Raw genomic sequence first — 25,516 nt, 5'->3', positions numbered from 1 at the left:
CCAAAATTGTGCTGATGTAAAGTAAACATGTGGGAAATGTTATTTATTAACTATTTTGTGTCACATATCTCTCTGGTTTAACAGAATAAAAATTCAAAATGTGAAAATTGCGAAATTTTCAAAATTTTCGCCAAATTTCCGTGTTTATCACAAATAAATGCAGAATTTATTGACCTAAATTTACCACTAACATGAAGCCCAATATGTCACGAAAAAACAATCTCAGAACCGCTAGGATCCGTTGAAGCGTTCCTGAGTTATTACCTCATAAAGGGACACTGGTCAGAATTGCAAAAAACGGCAAGGTCTTTAAGGTCAAAATAGGCTGGGTCTTGAAGGGGTTAAATGAGGTGTGTCCAAACTTTTGGTCTGTACTGTATATATATATATATATACACACACAATAGTCATTGTGTTAACGATGAGCGCAGGTCAGTGAGGGATCAGTGACAGTCTGCATTATGAATATCTAATCAGACCACCACAAAGACCCCCCTTCCCCACAGGTCGCCCCAGGACACGAGCATATCATTAACTCAAAACTGAAAATAAAGATTAACCCCTTCATGACCCAGCCTATTTTGACCTTAAAGACCTTGCCGTTTTTTGCAATTCTGACCAGTGTCCCTTTATGAGGTAATAACTCAGGAACGCTTCAACGGATCCTAGCGGTTCTGAGATTGTTTTTTCGTGACATATTGGGTTTCATGTTAGTGGTAAATTTAGGTCAATAAATTCTGCGTTTATTTGTGATAAAAACGGAAATTTGGCGAAAATTTTGAAAATTTCGCAATTTTTACATTTTGAATTTTTATTCTGTTAAACCAGAGAGATATGTGACACAAAATAGTTAATAAATAACATTTCCCACATGTTTACTTTACATCAGCACAATTTTGGAAACAAATTTTTTTTTGTTAGGAAGTTATAAGGGTTAAAATTTGACCAGCGATTTGTCATTTTTACAACGAAATTTACAAAACCATTTTTTTTAGGGACCACCTCACATTTGAAGTCAGTTTGAGGGGTCTATATGGCTGAAAATACCCAAAAGTGACACCATTCTAAAAACTGCACCCCTCAAGGTACTCAAAACCACATTCAAGAAGTTTATTAACCCTTCAGGTGCTTCACAGCAGCAGAAGCAACATGGAAGGAAAAAATGAACATTTAACTTTTTAGTCACAAAAATTATCTTTTAGCAACAATTTTTTTATTTTCCCAATGGTAAAAGGAGAAACTGAACCACGAAAGTGGTTGTCCAATTTGTCCTGAGTACGCTGATACCTCATATGTGGGGGTAAACCACTGTTTGGGCGCACGGCAGGGCTTGGAAGGGAAGGAGCGCCATTTGACTTTTTGAATCAAAAATTGGCTCCACTCTTTAGCGGACACCATGTCACGTTTGGAGAGCCCCCGTGTGCCTAAAAATTGGAGCTCCCCCACAAGTGACCCCATTTTGGAAACTAGACGCCCCAAGGAACTTATCTAGATGCATAGTGAGCACTTTGAACCCCCAGGTGCTTCACAAATTAATCCGTAAAAATGAAAAAGTACTTTTTTTTCACAAAAAAATTCTTTTAGCCTCAATTTTTTCATTTTCACATGGGCAACAGGATAAAATGGATCCTAAAATGTGTTGGGCAATTTCTCCTGAGTACACCAATACCTCACATGTGGGGGTAAACCACTGTTTGGGCACATGGTAAGGCTCGGAAGGGAAGGAGCGCCATTTGACTTTTTGAATGAAAAATTATTTCCATCGTTAGCGGACACCATGTCGCGTTTGGAGAGCTCCTGTGTGCCTAAACATTGGCGCTCCCCCACAAGTGACCCCATTTTGGAAACTAGACCCCCCAAGGAACTTATTTAGATGCCTAGTGAGCACTTTAAACCCTCAGGTGCTTCACAAATTGATCTGTAAAAATGAAAAAGTACTTTTTTTTCACAAAAAAATTCTTTTCGCCTCAATTTTTTCATTTTCACATGGGCAGTAGGGTAAAATGGATCATAAAATTTGTTGGGCAATTTCTCCCGAGTACGTCGATACCTCATATGTGGGGGTAAACCACTGTTTGGGCACTCGGCAGGGCTCGGAAGGGAAGGCGCGCCATTTGACTTTTTGAATGGAAAATTAGCTCCAATTGTTAGCGGACACCATGTCGCGTTTGGAGAGCCCCTGTGTGCCTAAACATTGGAGCTCCCCCACAAGTGACCCCATTTTGGAAACTAGACCCCCCAGGGAACTTATCTAGATGCATATTGAGCACTTTAAACCCCCAGGTGCTTCACAGAAGTTTATAACGCAGAGCCATGAAAATAAAAAATAATTTTTCTTTCCTCAAAAATGATTTTTTAGCCTGGAATTTCCTATTTTGCCAAGGATAATAGGAGAAAGTGGACCCCAAATATTGTTGTCCTGTTTGTCCTGAGTACGTAGATACCCAATATGTGGGGGTAAACCACTGTTTGGGCGCACGGCAGGGCTCGGAAGGGAAGGCACGCCATTTGGCTTTTTAAATGGAAAATTAGCTCCAATCATTAGCGGACACCATGTCACGTTTGGAGAGCCCCTGTGTGCCTAAACATTGGAGATCCCCCAGAAATGACACCATTTTGGAAACTAGACCCCCAAAGGAACTAATCTAGATGTGTGGTGAGGACTTTGAACCCCCAAGTGCTTCACAGAAGTTTATAATGCAGAGCCATGAAAAAAAAAAAAAATTATTTTCTCAAAAATGATCTTTTAGCCTGCAATTTTTTATTTTCCCAAGGGTAACAGGAGAAATTTGACCCCAAAAGTTGTTGTCCAGTTTCTCCTGAGTACGCTGATACCCCATATGTGGGGGTAAATCACTGTTTGGGCACATGCCGGGGCTCGGAAGTGAAGTAGTGACGTTTTGAAATGCAGACTTTGATGGAATGCTCTGTGGGCGTCACGTTGCGTTTGCAGAGCCCCTGATGTGGCTTACCAGTAGAAACCCCCCACAAGTGACCCCATTTTGGAAACTAGACCCCGAAAGGAACTTATCTAGATGTGTGGTGAGCACTTTGAACCCCCAAGCGCTTCATAGAAGTTTATAATGCAGAGCCGTGAAAATAATAAATACGTTTTCTTTCCTCAAAAATAATTATTTAGCCCAGAATTTTTTAATTTTCCCAAGGGTAACAGGAGAAATTTGACCCCAATATTTGTTGTCCAGTTTCTCCTGAGTATGGTGATACCCCATATGTGGGGGTAAACTACTGTTTGGGCACATGCCGGGGCTTGGAATTGAAGTAGTGACGTTTTGAAATGCAGACTTTGATGGAATGCTCTGTGGGCGTCACATTGCGTTTGCAGAGCCCCTGATGTGCCTAAACAGTAGAAACCCCCCACAAGTGACCCCATTTTGGAAACTAGACCCCGAAAGGAACTTATCTAGATGTGTGGTGAGCACTTTGAACCCCCAAGTGCTTTATAGAAGTTTATAATGCAGAGCCGTGAAAATAATAAATACGTTTTCTTTCCTCAAAAATAATTATTTAGCCCAGAATTTTTTATTTTCCCAAGGGTTACAGGAGAAATTGGACCCCAAAAGTTGTTGTCCAGTTTCTCCTGAGTACGCTGATACCCCATGAGTGGGGGTAAACCACTGTTTGGGCACACGTCGGGGCTCAGAAGGGAAGTAGTGACTTTTGAAATGCAGACTTTGATGGAATGGTCTGCGGGTGTCACGTTGCGTTTGCAGAGCCCCTGGTGTGCCTAAACAGTAGAAACCCCCACAAGTGACCCCATTTTAGAAATTAGACCCCCCAAGGAACTTATCTAGATATGTGGTGAGCACTTTGAACCCCCAAGTGCTTCACAGACGTTTACAACGCAGAGCCGTGAAAATAAAAAATCATTTTTCTTTCCTCAAAAATTATGTTTTAGCAAGCATTTTTTTTTATTCACAAGGGTAACAGGAGAAATTGGACCCCAGTAATTGTTGCGCAGTTTGTCCTGAGTATGCTGGTACCCCATATGTGGGGGTAAACCACTGTTTGGGCACACGTCAGGGCTCGGAAGTGAGGGAGCACCATTTGACTTTTTGAATACGAGATTGGCTGGAATCAATGGTGGCGCCATGTTGCGTTTGGAGACCCCTGATGTGCCTAAACAGTGGTAACCCCTCAATTCTACCTCCAACACTAACCCCAACACACCCCTAACCCTAATCCCAACTGTAGCCATAACCCTAAACACAACCCTAACCGCAACACACCCCTAACCACAACCCTAACCCCAACACACCCCTAACCATAACCACAACCCTAATTCCAACCCTAACCCTAAGGCTTTGTGCCCACGTTGCGGATTCGTGTGAGATATTTTCGCACCATTTTTGAAAAATCCGCGGGTAAAAGGCACTGCGTTTTACCTGCGGATTTTCCACGGATTTCCAGTGTTTTTTGTGCGGATTTCACCTGCGGATTCCTATTGAGGAACAGGTGTAAAACGCTGCGGAATCCGCACAAAGAATTGACATGCTGCGGAAAATACAACGCAGCGTTTCCGCGTGGTATTTTCTGCACCATGGGCACAGCGGATTTGGTTTCCATATGTTTACATGGTACTGTAAACCTGATGGAACACTGCTGCGAATCCGCAGCCAAATCCGCACCGTGTGCACATAGCCTAATTCTAAAGGTATGTGCACACGCTGCGGAAAACGCTGCGGATCCGCAGCAGTTTCCCATGAGTTTACAGTTCAGTGTAAACCTATGGGAAACAAAAATCGCTGTGCCCATGCTGCGGAAAAACTGCACGGAAACGCAGCGGTTTACATTCCGCAGCATGTCACTTCTTTGTGCGGATTCCGCAGCGGTTTTACAACTGCTCAAATAGAAAATCGCAGTTGTAAAACCGCAGTGAAATGCGCAGAAAAACCGCGGTAAATCCGCCATAAATCCGCAGCGGTTTAGCACTGCGGATTTATCAAATCCGCAGCGGAAAAATCCGCAGAGGACCAGAATACGTGTGCACATACCGAAACCCTAACCCTAACCCTACCCCTAGCCCTAACCCTAACCCTACCCCTACCCCTAGCCCTAACCCTAACCCTAGCCCTAACCCTACCCCTAACCCTACCCCTATTCTAACATTAGTGGAAAAAAAAAATTTCTTTATTTTTTTATTGTCCCTACCTATGGGGGTGACAAAGGGGGGGGGGTCATTTATTATTTTTTTTATTTTGATCACTGAGATAGATTATATCTCAGTGATCAAAATGCACTTTGGAACGAATCTGCCGGCCGGCAGATTCGGCGGGCGCACTGCGCATACGCCCGCCATTTTGGAAGATGGCGGCGCCCAGGGAGAAGACGGACGGGACCCCGGCTGGATCGGTAAGTATGATGGGGTGGGGGGGACCACGGGGGGGGGGGGGATCGGAGCACGGGGGGGGGGAATCGGAGTGCGGGAGGGGTGGAACGGAGCACGGGGGGCGTGGAACGGAGCACGGGGGGGGTGGAACGGAGCACGGGGGGGTGGAACGGAGCACCGGGGGGGGTGGATCGGAGTGCAGGGGGGGTGATTGGAGCACGGGGGGGGGGGTGATTGGAGCACGGGGGGAGCGGACAAGAGCACGGGGGGGAGCGGAGCACTGGACGGAGGGGAGCCGGAGCAGTGTACCGGCCAGATCGGAGGGCTGGGGGGGCGATCGGAGGGGTGGGGGCACACTAGTATTTCCAGCCATGGCCGATGATATTTCAGCATCGGCCATGGCTGGATTGTAATATTTCACCCGTTATAATGGGTGAAATATTACAAATCGCTCTGATTGGCAGTTTCACTTTCAACAGCCAATCAGAGCGATCGTAGCCACGAGGGGGTGAAGCCACCCCCCCTGGGCTAAACTACCACTCCCCCTGTCCCTGCAGATCGGGTGAAATGGGAGTTAACCCTTTCACCCGATCTGCAGGGACGCGATCTTTCCATGACGCCGCATAGGCGTCATGGGTTGGAATGGCACCGACTTTCATGACGCCTACGTGGCGTCAAAGGTCGGGAAGGGGTTAAACAACAACCACAAGACGGATTTAATCAACCAAGGTATCACTGTGTTCAGTATAACAGCGCCGACCTGACACTGTGTAGGTTACTGTGTACATTCCTGCTGACAGGTTCCCTTTCAAAAAAAGTCATTTTTAAAAAGTTGCAGTGCATGATTCTGGCTGTTTCCATAGCAAACACCCATCTTTAAAGGGAACCTGTTGTGTTCCCAAACGTTTTCCTGCATATATAAGACTGATCTGAAGCTACAGAAGTTGTACAGTACTTGGACAACGTTCTCTTATACCCCACGCTTGGCCCCAATAGATTAAAAAACCTTTACTTCCCTCCCATGCTGGCGACATTCCTGCAGTGTCAGCACTCACGGTCCCAGGGCTCCTGTGACACGTGATCCCGGCGCCCAATCATTGCTGGCGTCACTGTCCTCTCCAAAAGGAGAAACCTTACCCCTTAGACCGCAGTCCAGAGCCCCTCACCTAGCCAAATTAGTTCTCATGCTTCGCACTGACGAGGGCCAACAGCCCGAAACACCATGTCTGCGAATTGAGATACTAATTTGGCTTTTATCCTGTCATATTGCACGACTCGTTAAAGAGTTGATTGTGACTTGTAGGATCGCTACTTCCAGCAGGTGGCGCTATAGAGAAGTCCTCTTTTTCTCAGAAGAAGCAATTTGCATATTATCCCACCTTCAGACAAATCCAACATGAAGAGGAAGTCAGAGATCAGCTGCAGCCCGGACTTCCTGGTTCAGTTTGTCTGAAGGCGGAGTCAGGGACACAGCGCTGATTGGGCGCCGGGGTCACATGTCACAACAACCACACGGAGCGGGGAGAGCGAGTGCCGACACCGCTGGAACCGGAGGGGAGGAGTATAGGCTTCTTTATTTTATTGGGGCCAAATATTTTGATCAAGAAGGAGTTGTCCATTACTTTGTGCTGCCCCCGCACTGAGAGCCCCTTCTGCTGCAGGAAATAAACTATTCCCCCCCAGGGAGACCTCCCTGCGCCGATCTCGCCTGTGATTGGCTGCAGGGGTGACGCGATTGATGCAGTAACGTAGACTTGGGACTTTTGTCTCATCCTAACGCTTTCCATGCTGCACGGTCTGCACAGATGTGCCGCAGTCGCAGTGCCCCGGGACCCCCGTCCTCCGCACACTGACCCGCAGCTGAACCGGCTGCATCCGGGACGTAACATCCGCTGACTACACGCCGGGCGGGCGCAGGGCTGAGCGGAGGGGTGCTGCGCAGTGTCACCGCCTCTCCCACCTATCCCCGCACTGAGGCTGTGTGCAGGGCAGGGCAGGCCCCTCCCCCGGATGTGTGCTAGTTGGTACGGTCTTCCCGGCTGCTGAACTAGGATTCGGGACAGGGAACAGCAGTAGGTGGGAGCGAGGAGCGCACGGTGCCGCCGGGGGTCAGTCTGTCAGTGAGGGGCACAGCGGGCGCTGAGAGCTGCACCACTGGAGGACATGCCGACACAGAGGGACAGCACCATGTCCCAGCCCGCCGAGAACTCGCACCAAGTCCGGGTCAAGGCGTATTTCAAAGGGTGAGTAGTGCGGGGCAGTGTCTCCGCCTGGGGTGGGCTTCTCCTGTGCACCCTCAGTGGTCCAGAGACTCCTCGCCCAGGGTGACTGGCACCAGTAGCATGGTATGGCATCATAGGTGGATTCTGGGCAGACACCCATGTGGTTACACATAGTTTTGGTTCATGCTACCACTTGTTGCACTGATTCATGCTAAATGGAAGCGTGGGCTCTGCGGGGGAAATCCGGGGCAGCAGCACTGGTGGCTCTGCGGGGAGGAGAACCCTGGGTCACCGGCGCTGGTAACTCTGCCAGGAGGGAGAACCCTGGGTCAGCGGCGCTGGTAACTCTGCCGGGAGGGAGAACCCTGGGTCAGCGGTGCCAGTAACTCCACCGGGAGGGAGAACCCTGGGTCAGCGGTGCTGGTAACTCTGCCGGGAGGGAGAACCCTGGGTCAGCGGTGCCGGTAACTCCACCGGGAGGGAGAACCCTGGGTCAGCGGTGCTGGTAACTCCACCGGGAGGGAGAACCCTGGGTCAGCGGTGCTGGTAACTCTGCCAGGAGGGAGAACCCTGGGTCAGCGGTGCCGGTAACTCCACCGGGAGGGAGAACCCTGGGTCAGCGGTGCTGGTAACTCCACCGGGAGGGAGAACCCTGGGTCAGCGGTGCTGGTAACTCTGCCGGGAGGGAGAACCCTGGGTTAGCGGTGCTGGTAACGCCGCCAGGAGGGAGAACCCTGGGTCACCGGCGCTGGTAACTCTGCCAGGAGGGAGAACCCTGGGTCAGCGGCGCTGGTAACTCTGCCGGGAGGGAGAACCCTGGGTCAGCGGTGCTGGCAACTCCGCCGGGAGGGAGAACCCTGGGTCAGCTGCATCGGTAACTCTGCCAGGAGGGAGAACCCTGGGTCAGCGGTGCCGGTAACTCCGCCAGGAGGGAGAACCATGGGTCAGCTGCATCGGTAGCTCTGCTGGGAGGAGAACCTTAGGTCAGTGGTGCTGGTAACTCCGCCGGGAGGAGAACCCTCGGGCAGTGGCGCTGGTGACTCTGCTGGGAGGAGAACTCTGGGTCAGCGGCGTGGGTAACTGCCAGAAGGAGAACCCTGGGTCAGTGGCATCGGTAACTGCCGGGAGGGAGAACCCTGGGGCTACGGTGCCGGTAACTCTGCTGGGAGGGAGAACCCTGGGGCAGCGGTGTCGGTAACTCTGCCAGGAGGGAGAACCCTGGGGCAGCGGTGTCGGTAACTCTGCTGGGAGGGGAACCCTGGGGCAGTGGTGTCGGTAACTCTGCTGGGAGGGAGAACCCTGGGGCAGTGGTGTCGGTAACTCTGCTGGGAGGGAGAACCCTGGGGCAGCGGTGTCGGTAACTCTGCCGGGAGGGAGAACCCTGGGTCAGCGGTGCCGGTAACTCCGCCAGGAGGGAGAACCATGGGTCAGCTGCACCGGTAGCTCTGCTGGGAGGAGAACCTTGGGTCAGTGGTGCTGGTAACTCCGCCGGGAGGAGAACCCTCGGGCAGTGGCGCTGGTGACTCTGCTGGGAGGAGAACTCTGGGTCAGCGGCGCGGGTAACTCTGCCAGGAGGAGAACCCTGGGTCAGTGGCATCGGTAACTCTGCCGGGAGGGAGAACCCTGGGGCTACGGTGCCGGTAACTCTCCTGGGAGGGAGAACCCTGGGGCAGCGGTGTCGGTAACTCTGCTGGGAGGGAGAACCCTCGGGCAGTGGCTCTGGTAATTCTGCTGGGAGGGGAACCCTGGGGCAGCGGCGCTGGTAATTCTGCTGGGAGGGGAACCCTGGTGCAGCAGCGCTGGTAATTCTGCTGGGAGGGGAACCTTGGGGCAGCGGCGCTGGTAATTCTGCTGGGAGGGGAACCCTGGGGCAGCGGCGCTGGTAATTCTGCTGGGAGGGAAACCCTGGGGCAGCGGCGCTGGTAATTCTGCTGGGAGGGGAACCCTGGGGCAGCGGCGCTGGTAATTCTGCTGGGAGGGGAACCCTGGGGCAGCGGCGCTGGTAATTCTGCTGGGAGGGGAACCCTGGGGCAGCGGCGCCGGTAATTCTGCTGGGAGGGGAACCCTGGGGCAGCGGCGCCGGTAATTCTGCTGGGAGGGAGAACCCTGGGGCTGCGGTGCCGGTAACTCTGCTGGGAGGGAGAACCCTGGGGCATCGGCTCTGTGGGGGATGCCCGGTCACTATCTGAGTAATTTGACATGTATTGTATATATGACTACAACAATGGATGCAGTAATTGAAAGTTCTGTGAGTTATGTATTTATAGCATCTGAGTAACAAATGAGCCCTTGTACAGCGCTGGTATTGCTCTTACTTTCTATGCCATATTTCATAGTAAAGCTGATTATACGGTAAGAAGCATGTGATCACTCCCCTCAGGGGCATAACTATAGGGGAGCACAATAGATGTGACTCCTGGGCCTGGTGACTGCCACCACATAAGTAGACATTAGCATTATGACTGGTATATTCTGGGGGGACCTCAGGGTAAACCTCTATCTTCACAGTAGTAGGCATAGAAATAATTAGCTCGCTACTCGCGTCATCTAAAACACAATATTTTTCTCCACAGTACTGTATGAGATCATGGTGATAAATGGCCACCAGCCGCCGCCGTGAGCAGCATACGTGCGCCCTGCCCCTATGTACCGCTATTTAGCATTTGCTAGAAGTTAGGGTGGGATGGTCTGAAAATGTTAGAACTTGTAGTACAAGTGTATTGTCAAAAAGGTGACATTCCACATCTCATGTTTCCCAACTGCGATGTCTCGAGAGCCTGCAAACGCTACAACTAGAAAAGAGTGAGAGTCACATTCAACTACTGCAGCAGAGCCACACATCATCCTTCCACTGGTCAGTGCTGCGCTCATTATCTGCATAGAAAACTATCACCTTGTCCTCAAGGTTGGTAGAGACCCCAATTATTGGGCACCCTGTCAATCATCTGATGAATATACCATGAAGGGCGCTGTCCACATGAAACGGATAACAAATCAATACAGGGAAAACCAACTATTGTCACAGTAGAAAGTACATAATAGCGCCTCACTCTGAAGCACCGACAGTGTCCATCTATATATATAATTGTGTAAGGCAGTGTTCCCCAAGAGCCACCAACAGGTCATGTTTTCAGGATTTCCGTAGTATTGCACAGGTGATAATTGTATCACCTGGACAGGCAAGCATTCAATCACCATGCTAAGGAAATCCTGAAAACATGACCTGTTGGTGGCTCTTGAGGACCGGAGTTGGGGAACACTGGCCTAAGGGGTACTTTCGTCTTTGTCGGCAACTTCCGTAACAGAAATCCCGCGTCGCTGATTGGTCTCGCCAGCTGCCTGTCATGGCTGCCGCGACCAATCAGCGACGGGCACAGTCCGATTAGTCCCTCCCCTACTCCCCTGCAGTCAGTGCCCGGCGCCCGCTCCGTAATCCCCTCCAGTCACCGCTTACACAGGGTTAATGCCAGCGGTAACGGGCCGCGGGTACCGCACTCCGTTACCGCTGCTATTAACCCTGTGTGTCCCCAACTTTTTTACTATTGATGCTGCCGATGCAGCATCAATAGTAAAAAGATGTAATGTTAAAAATAATAAAAAAAACCTGCTATTCTCACCTTCCGTCGTTCGACGATGCGCTTGCGCCGGCCTCCATCTTCCGTTCCCAGAGATGCATTGCGAAATTACCTAGGAGACTTAGCGGTCTCACGAGACCGCTAAGTCATCTGGGTGATTTCACAATGCATCCTGGGAACGGAAGATGGCAGCAGCCTCGCGCGCATCGCCAGAGTTTCGCTGGATCCCAGGGGGTGAGTATATAACTATTTTTTTTTTTATTTTAATTACCGGTATTTTTTTTTTTAAGAGGGATATGGTGCCTACACTGCTAAATACTGCGTGGGCAGTGTTATATACCGCGTGGCTGCTATATACTACATGGGCAGTGTTGTATACTCCGTGGGCTGTGTGATGTACTCCGTGGGCTGTGCTACAGTCATGGCCAAAAGTATTGACACCCCTGCAATTCTGTCAGATAATACTCATTTTCTTCCTGAAAATGATTGCAAACACAAATTATTTATTCTTATCTTCATTTAATTTGTCTTAAATGAAAAAACACAAAAGAGAATAAAGCAAAACATTGATCATTTCACACAAAACTCCAAAAATGAGCCAGACAAAAGTATTGGCACCCTCAGCCTAATACTTGGTTGCACAACCTTTAGCCAAAATAACTGCGACCAACCGCTTCCGGTAACCATCAATGAGTTTCTTACAATGCTCTGCTGGAATTTTAGACCATTCTTCTTTGGCAAACTGCTCCAGGTCCCTGATATTTGAAGGGTGCCTTCTCCAAACTGCCATTTATAGATCTCTCCACAGGTGTTCTATGTGATTCAGGCCTGGACTCATTGCTGGCCACCTTAGAAGTCTCCAGTGCTTTCTCTCAAACCATTTTCTAGTGCTTTTTGAAGTGTGTTTTGGGTCATTGTCCTGCTGGAAGACCCATGACCTCTGAGGGAGACCCAGCTTTCTCACACTGGGCCCTACATTATGCTGCAAAATTTGTTGATAGTCTTCAGACTTCATAATGCCATGCACACGGTCAAGCAGTCCAGTGCCAGAGGCAGCAAAGCAACCCCAAAACATCAGGAAACCTCTGCCATGTTTGACTGTAGGGACCGTGTTCTTTTCTTTGAATGCCTCTTTTTTTTTTCTCTGTAAACTCTATGTTGATGCCTTTTGCCCAAAAAGCTCTACTTTTGTCTCATCTGACCAGAGAACATTCTTCCAAAACGTTTTAGGCTTTTTCAGGTAAGTTTTGGCAAAATCCAGCCTGGCTTTTTTATGTCTCGGGGTAAGGCCGGCTTCACACTCAGCGTATGAAAATACGGTCCGTATATTACGGCCGTAATACGCTGAAATGTCCCGAAAATAGTGGTCCGTAGCTCCTCCGTAGGCAGGGTGTGTCAGCGTTTTTTGCGCATGGCATCCTCCGTATGTAATCCGTATGGCATCCGTACTGCGTGGTTTTCTCGCAGGCTTGCAAAACCAACATACCGCTATAGAAATGATCCATGTGTCCCAAAAAGAACAAAATATATATATATATATATATATATATATATATATATATATATATATATATACTATATATATATATATATATATATATATAGTGTGTATATATATATATATATATATATATATATATATATATATATATATATATATATATATATATATATATATATATATATATGTCATTAGACACATATATGTATATATATTAATATTTATTCCAGCGCTATACAGCTTGAAAGCCGGTAATTCAATTACCGACTTTTTCTTTCTCCTTCTTAAAAGCCGACATGATTTGAGACATGGTTTACATACAGTAAACCATGTCTTCTCTCCATTTTTTTTTGCAGATTCCACACTACTAATGTCAGTAGTGTGTATCTGCAAAATTTGGCCGTTCTAGCTCTTAAAATAAAGGGTTAAATGGCGGAAAAAATTGGCGTGGGCTCCCGCGCAATTTTCTCCGCCAGAGTAGTAAAGCCAGTGACTGAGGGCAGATATTAATAGCCTGGAGAGGGTCCATGGTTATTGCCCCCCCCCTGGCTAAAAATATCTGCCCCCAGCCACCCCAGAAAAGGCACATCTGGAAGATGCGCCTATTCTGGCACTTGGCCACTCTCTTCCCATTCCCGTGTAGCGGTGGGATATGGGGTAATGAAGGGTTAATGCCACCTTGCTATTGTAAGGTGACATTAAGCCTAATTAATAATGGAGAGGCGTCAATTATGACACCTATCCATTATTAATCCAATTGAATGAAAGGGTTAAATAAAACACAAACACATTATTTAAAATTATTTTAATGAAATAAAAACAATGGTTGTTGGAGTATTTTATTCTACGCCCAATCCAGTCACTGAAGACCCTCGTTCTGTGAAAGAAAAAACATAATAAACCAACAATATACTTACCCTCCGCAGATCTGTAACGTCCAACGATGTAAATCCTTCTGAAGGGGTTAAAACATTTTGCAGCAAGGAGCTTTGCTAATGCATGCTGCTCCTCGCTGCAAAACCCCGGGGAATGAGTCTAAATATAGATCAATGAGCTATATTTAGCTTCATTTGCGGTGAGGCGCCCTCTGCTGGCTGTTTATAGATCGTGGGAACTTGCCTAGAAAACCTGGGAGCTTTCTAGGAAATTTCCCACGATCTATGAACATCCAGCAGAGGGCGCCTCACCGCAAATGAAGCTAAATATAGCTCATTGATCTATATTTAGACTCATTCCCCGGGGTTTTGCAGCGAGGAGCAGCCTGCATTAGCAAAGCTCCTTGCTGCAAAATGTTTTAACCCCTTCAGAAGGATTTACATCGTTGGACGTTACAGATCTGCGGAGGGTAAGTATATTGTTGGTTTATTATGTTTTTTCTTTCACAGAACGAGGGTCTTCAGTGATTGGATTGGGCGTAGAATAAAATACTCCAACAACCATTGTTTTTATTTCATTAAAATAATTTTAAATAATGTGTTTGTGTTTTATTTAACCCTTTCATTCAATTGGATTAATAATGGATAGGTGTCATAATTGACGCCTCTCCATTGTTAATTAGGCTTAATGTCACCTTACAATAGCAAGGTGGCATTAACCCTTCATTACCCCATATCCCACAGCTACACGGGAATGGGAAGAGAGTGGCCAAGTGCCAGAATAGGCGCATCTTCCAGATCTGCCTTTTCTGGGGTGGCTGGGGGCAGATATTTTTAGCCAGGGGGGGGCCAATAACCATGGACCCTCTCCAGGCTATTAATATCTGCCCTCAGTCACTGGCTTTACTACTCTGGCGGAGAAAATTGCGCGGGAGCCCACGCCAATTTTTTCCGCCATTTAACCCTTTATTTTAAGAGCTAGAACGGCCAAATTTTGCAGATACACACTACTGACATTAGTAGTGTGGAATCTGCAAAAAAAAATGGAGAGAAGACATGGTTTACTGTATGTAAACCATGTCTCAAATCATGTCGGGTTTTAGGAAGGAGAAAGAAAAAGCCGGTAATTGAATTACCGGCTTTCAAGCTGTATAGCGCTGGAATAAATATTAATATATATACATATGTGTCTCACTGATATATATATATATATATATATATATATATATATATATATACCTATTCTATGTGTACACATTTATTCTACCTATTGGACTGTAAGCTGTCAGTGTGATTTTACTGTACACCGCACTGAATTACCGGCTTTTCTCTCTAACAGCGCTGCGTATTTCTCGCAAGTCACACTGCTTGTCCGTGTGAAAGTCGTATTTTTCACGCTTCCATAGACTTTCATTGGCGTATTTCTTGCGCAGTACGGTGACAAACGCAGCCTGCTGCGATTTTGTACGGCCGTAGAAAGCCGTATAATACTGATCAGTAAAATACGGCAGATAGGAGCAGGGGCATAGAGAATAATTGTGCCGTATTTTTTGCGAGTTTTACGGACGTAGTTTCTGCGCTCTTACGTCCGTAAAACTCGCAAGTGTGAAGCCGGCCTAAGAAGTGGGGTCTTCCTGGGTCTCCTACCATACAGTCCCTTTTCATTCAGACGCCGACGGATAGTATGGGTTGACACTGCTGTACCCTCGGACTGCAGGGTAGCTTGAACTTGTTTGGATGTTAGTCGAGGTTCTTTATCCAACATCCGCACAATCTTGCGTTGAAATCTCTTGTCAATTTTTCTTTTCCGTCCACATCTAGGGAGGTTAGCCACAGTGCCATGGGCTTTAAAGGGACACTGTCATCTGAATTTGGAGGGAACAATCTTCAGCCATGAGGCGGGGTTTTGTGAGGAAGCATGAGCAATCTCAAGGCTACAAGTCCATCTCCAAAGACCTGAATGTTCCTGTGTCTACCTTGCGCAGGCGTGTACTATGGAGGACAGAGAATGAACTTCAATCCAATATTGCAGCCAGCGGGTAAGGAAAGGGTGAATCAAAAACCCCGCCTCCATGGCTGAAGATTGTTCCCTCCAAATCCAGGTGACAGTGTCCCTTTAAACTTCTTGATGACACTGCGCACGGTAGACACAGGAACATTCAGGTCTTTGGAGATGGACTTGTAGCCTTGAGATTGCTCATGCTTCCTCACAATTTGGTTTCTCAAGTCCTCAGACAGTTCTTTGGTCTCCTTTCTTTTCTCCCTGCTCAATGTGGTACACACAAGGACACAGGACAGAGGTTGAGTCAACTTTAATCTATGTCAACTGGCTGCAAGTGTGATTTAGTTATTGCCAACACCTGTTAGGTGCCACAGGTAAGTTACAGGTGCTGTTAATTACACAAATTAGAGAAGCATCACATGATTTTTCGAACAGTGCCAATACTTTTTTCCACCCCCTTTTTTATGTTTGGTGTGGAATTATATCCCATTTGGCTTTAGGACAATTCTTTTTGTGTTTTTTTCATTTAAGACAAATTGAAGATAATAATACCAAATAATTTGTGTTTGCAATCATTTTCAGGAAGAAAATGAGTATTATCTGACAGAATTGCAGGGGTGTCAATACTTTTGGCCATTACTGTATGTTGCGTGCCCTGTGTGTTGTATGTTGCGTGCCCTGTGTGTTGTATGTTGCGTGCCCTGTGTGTTGTATGTTGCGTGCCCTGTGTGTTGTATGTTGCGTGCCCTGTGTGTTGTATGTTGCGTGCCCTGTGTGTTGTATGTTGCGTGCCCTGTGTGTTGTATGTTGCGTGCCCTGTGTGTTGTATGTTGCGTGCCCTGTGTGTTGTATGTTGCGTGCCCTGTGTGTTGTATGTTGCGTGCCCTGTGTGTTGTATGTTGCGTGCCCTGTGTGTTGTATGTTGCGTGCCCTGTGTGTTGTATGTTGCGTGCCCTGTGTGTTGTATGTTGCGTGCCCTGTGTGTTGTATGTTGCGTGCCCTGTGTGTTGTATGTTTGGTGGAGGTTCCATCATGCTTTGGGGCTGTATGGCCAATGCCGGCAGCGGGAATCTTGTTAAAGTTGAGGGACGCATGGATTCCTCTCAGTATGAGCAGATTCTTGACAATAATGTTCATGAATCAGTGACAAAGTTGAAGTTAGGCAGGGGATGGATCTTTCAGCAAGACAATGATCCAAAGCACCGCTCCAAATCTACTCAGGCATTCATGCAGAGGAACAATTACACTGTTCTGGAATGGCCATCCCAGTCCCCAGACCTGAATATCATTGAACATCTGTGGGATCATTTGAAGAGGGCTGTCCATGCTCGGCGACCATCAAACTTAACTGAACTGGAATTGTTTTGTAAAGAGGAATGGTCAAAAATACCTTCATCCAGGGTCCAGGAACTCATTAAAAGCTACAGGAAGCGACTAGAGGCTGTTATTTTTGCAAAAGGAGGATCTACTAAATATTAATGTCACTTTTCTGGTGGTGTGCCCATACTTATGCACCTGTCAAATTTTGTTTGAATGCAGATTGCACATTTTCTGTTAGTACAATAAACCTCATTTCAAGGCAGAAACATTACTGTGTCCAACAGTTATTAGATATATGAAACTGAAATAGCTGTTGCAAAAGAAACAATTTTTATAAAACATTAACTGTATATAGGCAATAAATACCAGCCTAAGGCTATGTGCACACGTTCAGGTTTTTTCGTGTTTTTTTTCGCGATAAAAATGCATTAAAAAACGCATACACATGCATCCTATCATTTAGAATGCATTCTGCAATTTTTGTGCACATAACGCGTTTTTTTCCGTGAAAAAAACACATTGCGGTAAAAAAAAACAGCATGTTCATTAATTTTGCAGATTTTTCGCGTTTTCCCGCTATTTAATGCATTGGGGAAAAACACGTCAAAAGCGCATAAAACCACGAAAAAAAAGCATGCGGATTTCTGGCAGAAATGTCCGTTTTTTTTGTCAGGAAATTTCTGCAAGAAATCGTGAACGTGTGCACATACCCTTAATGTGTATCACAGGCAATAGTACAGTTTCTCGTCCTGACTTAAAGGGAACTAGTCACCACGTGTGTGCCATGTGAGATAAGGCCACCACTTTCAGCCCTGATATACAGCAAGCATTCTATAATGCTGTATATATGCCCCAAATTTGGCCTGGAAGACAGGACAAAGACCTTTTTAAATTCTCACAGGGCAGTTCGGCCTAGTGGGGGTCGCTGTCTCGGTCCGGTGCCTCCCTTCTTGCAATGGTGTCCTCCTGCTTGCTTTGTGTGGATCCCTGGCATCGTGCTCCTGTGCATGTGTACTATTCTTTGTTGAGGGCAGAGCAAAGTACTGAAGTGCGCAGGAAAAGGCCAGACAGCCCTGGTGCACGTACACTGCAGTAGTTTACTCTGCCCTGGTCAGTGCTGAGAAGTACGCCTGCGCAGGAGCGCGATACCGGGGACACTGGATGACGTAGGACTCGTCATCCACATGGAACAGAAGATAGGTGGACAGCATCGCAAGAAGAAGGCAGGAAGCGGACTGTGTAGCGATGCTGGACCCGACCGCCCCGTAGATAGTATAAAAAGACCTTTTTCGTGTCTTACAGGCTGGATTGGGGCTGGTATACTGCGTTGTAGAATACGGTATATCAGGGCTGAAAGGTGATGGCCGTATCTCACATGGGACAAACCTGGTGACCTGTTCATATGTCTGAGGATTGGGCCGAGCATTGCGATATGAGCACAGTTCACATTTCATGGCAATGGACAATTCTTTCCTTGGTGGCATGTATGGTTCTCTGCTTCTTGCAGAATTGTGTTTATTGTGGTGATGGAGTTGCTTTAATTGTGAGGAATAAAAATTATTTCTAAAATTTAAATAAAATATGCATATCTATATGAAAACTTGCCCCCCCCCCCCCCCCCCCCCCCCGACCTACACATATACAATCCTAGCTCTTACCTGGTCTATGGTTCCTGACCCTGTCCTTATCATTCTTGAATTTACCGAAAACGCCCTCGCAGCCAGTCACTGGCTAAGGCCACGTTCACATTTGCGGTGCGTCGGGTGCAACCGCGGCGACCCATGCGCCCCTATATTTAACATGGGGGGGGCGCATGGACATGTGTTTTGTTGCGTTTTGTGACGCATGCGTTTTTTGGGTGCAAGCGTCAGGGCGCAGAGGACGCTGCTTGTTGCATTTTTTTGCGCTATAAAAATGAACGCATGCATCACAAAACGCAGCGTTTTGCATGTGTTTTTGCGTGCGTTGTGCGTTGCGTCGCCGATGCAGCACACAACAACGCAAGAACGCATGCATCACAAAACGCAGCGTTTTGCGTGCGTTGTGCGTTGCGTCGCCGACGCAGCACACAACAACGCAAATGTGAACGTAGCCTAAGATGGGTCACCTCTGTTTCAGTGATTGGCTGAGTGGGCAAGTCCGGTGTGGCAAGACTGGCTTCAGTCAGGAACAAGCCTTACAGAGTGAGCATCAATTCTTTATTATTTTTTTAACCGGTCTGTTTTTTTGCAGTAATCCTTATTTCCATAAACCCCCTTTACATAGTATATCGCAGGACAGAATATATTATCATGGCAGTTGTGTACATCTGTAGCATTTAACAACCTTGGACTGTCGCAGATGACAGATGTGGACTTTCAGCTTCCAGTATTTGTTATATTGCATTTTTGTTCCTCTTCAGAACAAAATCTTTCTCAGAAGAGGCAGTTTGCATGTTCCTCTTCAGTAAGTCTTGTGAATTTTTGGAATGTCTGTGAGAAATGTAGTGTCTCACGTCTTCTGAATGTCCTGGCTGAGAGAGAATTGTCATTACTCTGTATGTTTTGCCTTTTTAGTAAAAATCCCTTTTAGATATGAGTCATGACGGTTGTTGGGTGACTACCACCAATGGCACCTGTTGCAGGTAGCATAATACATGTACCATGAGGGGCACATACATCTGGATTTTTATTATGCACACAGTCTGTAACAATGCAATTAAATACAGTATTTAGTTGTTGTTGTTTTTTTTGTTGTTTGTTTTTTTTAAGCCTGATTCCAAAACGTGGGTCGATCATCTGAAAGCTGAACCGAAAAGGGCGAATAATAAACTTTACAGGAATGCAGTGACTGCGCAATATTAATGATGGTGTCCCTATTGTGATGCACTAGGTGATAAGCTCTGTACCCCACTGTGCGAATGTTATGTCTGAATTCTGACATTTAGCGCAGCTCTGAGCCGCCAGGGTTGAAGGGGCAGCAGAGTCTTCAGCTCTGTCTGCTAGAGCCTCTCACAGGGGCACTCTCGCTTTATAATGTTATGATGCACCATTCTGCTTAGTGAGCATTGAGCCTCTGGGGCAACCACCGGATCAAAATAATGAAAATGTAAATCCTTGGCAGTTCTCCTGCACATACAACAGACAGCGATTAGTAATGATGTAAAGGGAATATCAGCAGCCCATTCACTATGAGCAATGTTGGTGGTCCGGGCAGTCAGACTCCCACTGTTTAGAGAGTGGTGGCATAACCTAGTGATGAGCCATCATTTACTGCAGTGGAGAAACCAGCACAGCTGAGACCACCTGAACCACTTGTGTAAGGCTGACACGTGCCATTACATGCAGGGACTGCAGAAAGGTACTTGGCTAGTCCTGCTATTAGCTGGCAGTTGTATGCAGTCCAAGCTGAATGTATCAGCAGATCTCACTTGCGGTTTGAGATGATCCGTCTACAGTCTAGCCTTCTAAATCCATATGCTTTGTTGATTGCCAGGAGGAGGAAGCAAAAACCTATGTCCTTTTTTATATTTTTAATCTATTTTTCGTAGATGAACTTCTTTGATTTAGTGCTGTTTCAAACACCGATATTTTATACTCTGAGTATCGAGGGATATTTAGAAGTCCATGGCCCCGATTAATCAAAGCTTTGACATCAGTATTCTGGTATAAAAAGCTTTGAAAAGGTGCAAACTGCGCAATGCAGGCTTTTGAAGAGATGTTCCAAATATGTGTTTGCAGACCTCAAGCAAAGTGGGCAGGCTGGTGCAGGGCTCGTCATGTTCCCCATGAGTGGTAATGTCCTTTTTGCCACAAATTTTGCTCCAGTCTCCGTGGAGTAAGATTTGGGGCGAGGCACACAACACCTTGCGCCTAGCTTGATTCATTAAAGGGAGAAACAATGACTCCTGCATTACCAAACATATCAAAACCAATGTACATAAGAGGTAGGAATGGCAAATACTGTAACAGCAGGAGGGCTGGATGCTTTTCTCACAACAAATGGCATTGTGGGTGTCAAGTAATTGCAGCACAGAATGTATAATGGTGTGTGTGTGTGTGTGTGTGTGGGGGGGGGGGGGGGGGGAGTTGAACTTGATAAAACTGTGCCATTTTATAACCTATAGACCTAGGTCACCGTCAGGGCTGTGAAGTCGGTAAGCCAAACTTCTGACTCTTTTCCTGACCCCACAACACTGGTCACTGCTGATCATGGACATAAAGTGCAGCACAGATTATCTCCACTAGAGGCTGAGATCCTTAGACCAGGAACAGAACAGACATAGGACATTTCATAACTTTCCCAAATTCTTACGAACAAATTTACAGCACCTCCTGCATTGTACTGCTGTACTCTTTATTATATATTTTATGAGCCAGAGTTGGTCCATTTTATACCAACTCCACCAAATATATACGACTCCACGGCCCTGGTCACCATGTATATGACACAGAAAAAGTGTGCCTCTTAATGAATTAGAATCCTTGCACTTCACCCGTCTCCTCATCAAGACCGGCGTGAAAAATGTTGGTCTTGATGACTTATGGCCTGTATACAAGCAGGTTGACCTACATTCATCAGATTGTTTTTCGGTGTAAAAATACATTGAAATGCTGCTAAAGTTTTGTGCAAATTGGAGTTCTGCAAGAAATATAGCGACACTTGCCGTGGGCTGAGCTGCGACAGCGTGGCGATGTCTGCATGGCAAATTCATCATAACTTACACCACAAAGGTAGCATAAATGACTCCCAGAATTCTGGAGTAACCATTCTGGCAAAGGCATCCGGCGGTTGTCAGATGCCTGTCTTAATGAATTGGGGCCATAGTGTTTTGGGGTGTTTTCCTAGCATTTTATAAGCATGCAGCATGTTCTGAGTATAGCTGTTTTTTTTCCCCCTTAGGAAAAATGTAGGGGTAGCCCTTCAAACACATGAATGTATTTACATGCATTTCAAACTTTGAGTGTTTGAAGGCCAAAGGAAAGTGTAAGGACTGGTTCAGACAGCCATATAGGAAACCAGACCATGAGCTCGTCCATATTGGGTGGCTGCCAGAGCTGCCATTACATACAGCGCATGAATTTCTACACAATTGGTCTTCTTGAAATGTATGCCACCACACTGGCTATATAATAAGTCTGTGTGCTCTCATTTGTTAACACAGTCCAAATATACACTCGTCTGAACAAGCCCTAACTCTGAAAACCCACTTATGTCACATCTGTTGCATGCAGAGGGATGTTCGCTGCAGCCATGAGTTGTGGGTGCTCCGAGCACTGCAGCAGCTTAACTTCGGCAACGTCCCACTGCAGCTATTTTCCCCTCTCATGTCAGTCAGAAGAAAGAATATTGTCACTATCAACCTGTCCTTTTTCTAGATCACATGTAAGTGATGGATTGTTGGCAGATTCCCTGTAACCTGCATTTCCCTCTTTTGTCAGATAAATGTCCACAAGTTTGTTGTCATTAAGCAGAGTTGTCTTCCAAAATCATAGTAATAAGGACATGAATGAAATGGTCGTGTCAACAAACGTTGCTTGTTCTCAGTTGGGACTTTTACTTTATCTTTAAGGAAGCCGAACACACAAAGCATTAAACGTAAGTAAAAGCTGCCTGTGTTTGCATGACTGCCTGATCTGCAGTGAAGCGCGGATCACACTGGCTTGTTATTGCTTCTTCAAAATCTTTACTTTTTTATTTAAAGGCCCACTAATCTAAAAAAATGCATGATGTTAATGTACCGTCACACTAAGCGACTCTGCAGTGATACCGACAACGATGTCGATCGCTGCAGCGTCGCTGTTTGGTCGCTGGAGAGCTGTCACACAGACAGCTCTCCAGCCACCAACGATCCCGAGGTCCCCGGTAACCAGGGTAAACATCGGGTTACTAAGCGCAGGGCCGCGCTTAGTAACCCGATGTTTACCCTGGTTACCGGCATAAACGTAAAAAAAACCAAACACTATGTACTTACCTTCCGTGTCTGTCCTCCGGCGCTGTGCTTTCCTCTGCACTGTCAGCGCCGGTCAGCCGGAAAGCACAGCGGTGACGTCACCGCTCTGCTTTCCGGCTGGCCGGCGCTCACAGGCAGTGCAGAGAAGCACAGCGCCGGGGGACAGACACGGAAGGTAAGTATGTAGTGTTTTTTTTTTTTTTTACTTTTACGCTGGTAACCAGGGTAAACATCGGGTTACTAAGCGCGGCCCTGCGCTTAGTAACCCGATGTTTACCCTGGTTACCAGTGAAGACATCGCTGGATCGGCGTCACACACGCCGATCCAGCGATGTCAGCGGGAGATCCAGCGACGAAATAAAGTTCTGGACTTTCCTCAGCGACCAACGATCTCCCAGCAGGGGCTTGATCGTTGGTCGCTGTCACACATAATGATTTCCTTAACGATATCGTTGCTACGTCACAAAAAGCAACGATATCGTTAACGATATCGTTGTGTGACGGTACCTTAAGAGTACAGCTTTTATCACTGTATATTAGGTAAATGTTTCTAAAGTTCAACACCTAGTGCTTGAAAAAGTAGAAATGCAATTCTCTAAATGGTTCTCATTGTTGACATTATAATACTGGAACATTACACTAAAATTTCCAACATCCATTCCATTTTTAAGTTGTCAAAGAAACAGAAAAACAAAATGATGTGCCACATTTGTTGCCCAACAAACAATGGTGCCCAATGCACTTACATTTAGGTCCTAGTTTGGTTGTGGTGTCCTTCCTTGAGATGGGAACATAACTTTGGATGTTGCATTGTTCTTACCATCATTTTTTTTTTTTGTGTGTGTGTGGAAAAAAAAAATGCAAACAAAAATTATTTAGGTTAGTTGATAGTACTAGATTAAGGACAGTAAAAAATATACTGTAGTAGTCCACGACTACTACAGTTTTTTTTTTTTTTTTTTTTTTACTAAATAGGGTTCGTGTCATTGTCATATGGTTGCAGGCTCTCGGTATGTTTTTTTTTTTTTTAATTTAACAGATGTCCATTTAGTAATTTTTTTTTTTATTTTATCAAATTTTTTTTTTTATATTCAATTTATCTTTTTTCTTTCTAGATTCTTTTGTCTCCTCTAAATAAAAGTTTACATCAAACACGTACACACATGAATAAAAATTTGGTATATTCTCCGCCGACATGATAAAATGTCCCAATCACGGTATTCAGCAGAGGAAGCACACTCTTTCCTTGCCTGCGACACTGAAGGGGAGAAGGTCCCACCTTCCTTTATTTTTCAAACTCTTCCTCAAGTGATACCGAACTGCTACGCAAACACCCCAGGACAGAAAATGAACTGGTTCCCACCGTTGCTGACCCCGTATGGATCTCACTCCCCGATGATTGAGCCGTAGAATCCTGATGTTGTGCTGCAATCAGGAATCCAATTGACATCATCAGCCTCGCAGAGATAGCCTTTTTCAAAGTCTTTTTCTCTGATGGCCAAAACCAAATTTGTACGCCCAGCAATTTTTGCCCCAAAACACCACTACTTCATTTTCTAACTGGACCCTGTAGACTCAGAAGAAATTAAGAAGTTTTGGTGCCTTATTCTTCGCATGGTATTAGTAAAGAAGCCAGAACTTCTAGCCAGGACCCAGATTATATAGGAGATGGGAATGGCTAACAGTGCACAGCTGAGAGCCTAAAGGCTCCAGGAACACTTAACAGAGCAGATTAACCCCTGCACTGCCAAAAGAAATTTACACCGATTAGTAAGGCTAATTTCACATTTGCATTCAGGGGCTTTTTCGGAGGGCTGCGTACTTCCTCCGTTACGCTCCGCCTACTTCCGCAAACTTCAACATGCGTCCTGCGTACCTATCTTTAACATTGGGTACACAGGAAATGCGGATGTGTTGTTTTGACGCGCCTGACGACCGCACAGGAACGCAAGAAGTTGCATCTTGTGCGGATAGCAGGCTCATCAAAACAACTGCATACCCAATGTTAAAGATAGGTACGCAGGACGCATGTGGAAGTAGGCGGAGCGTGATGGCGGAAGTACGCAGCCCTCTGAAAAGCCCCCGAACGCAAATGTGAAACCAACCTAAGAAGGTGAAGTGCTCCTAATCAGTGCAGGAGTAGGAGAGAACAGATGCGGTGGTCTTCTGGCTCCTTTCTGCAGTGGTTAACCAGTGACACATGCTCATTATAACCTATTGTGCTATGCACATGTCCGTTTTTTTCCAGCAGCATGGATGACAAGGGCCAAAGCAAGTCTATGCATGAAAAATATGGGTGATATCCATGTGCTGTCCGTGACAAATACATGGTATGGATGGTGTCCGAGTTTAACATTGCAAAGTACAGTATAGGAGGAGCTTTGTCATTTCTTTATTCATCCTAGAAAAACAATGGCACACTGATGGTAAACATGGATGGCACACTGATGGTAAACATGGATGGCACACTGATGGTAAACATGGATGGCACACTGATGGTAAACATGGATGGCACACTGATGGTAAACATGGATGGCACACTGATGGTAAACACTTATCAAAAGTTTGCTAACAACTAGTGGATTGTGCTTTTTCTTCTTGAGGACTGGTTTACATGTATAAAGCATAGTTTTGATACTTTCTACCTGTTTAGTATGTGGCAGGTATATGGTTTTGAGGTATCCACCTGTTTTCAGTGACTCATTGTATACTGGTTTGTTGTAGTATGATGAGAGAAACTTG

The 25,516-nt window shown here is 46.3% G+C and overlaps 1 protein-coding gene across 1 annotated transcript in view; it reads left to right on the top strand.

Moving 5' to 3' along the window:
* Nucleotides 1–7,097: 7,097 nt before the first annotated feature.
* Nucleotides 7,098–25,516, top strand: part of PRKCI (protein kinase C iota) — a 127,592-nt gene continuing 109,173 nt past the window's right edge. Inside the window, exon 1 of the mRNA XM_069727341.1 lies at nt 7,098–7,590. Coding sequence (XP_069583442.1) covers nt 7,511–7,590 — 80 coding nt within the window. The 5' untranslated portion in view covers nt 7,098–7,510. The remainder of the gene's footprint in view (nt 7,591–25,516) is intronic.

The sequence above is a fragment of the Ranitomeya imitator genome, chromosome 5 (assembly GCF_032444005.1).
Source record: "Ranitomeya imitator isolate aRanImi1 chromosome 5, aRanImi1.pri, whole genome shotgun sequence".
Taxonomy (NCBI): Eukaryota; Metazoa; Chordata; class Amphibia; order Anura; family Dendrobatidae; genus Ranitomeya; species Ranitomeya imitator.
This window is presented reverse-complemented; position numbering and strand designations above follow the sequence as displayed.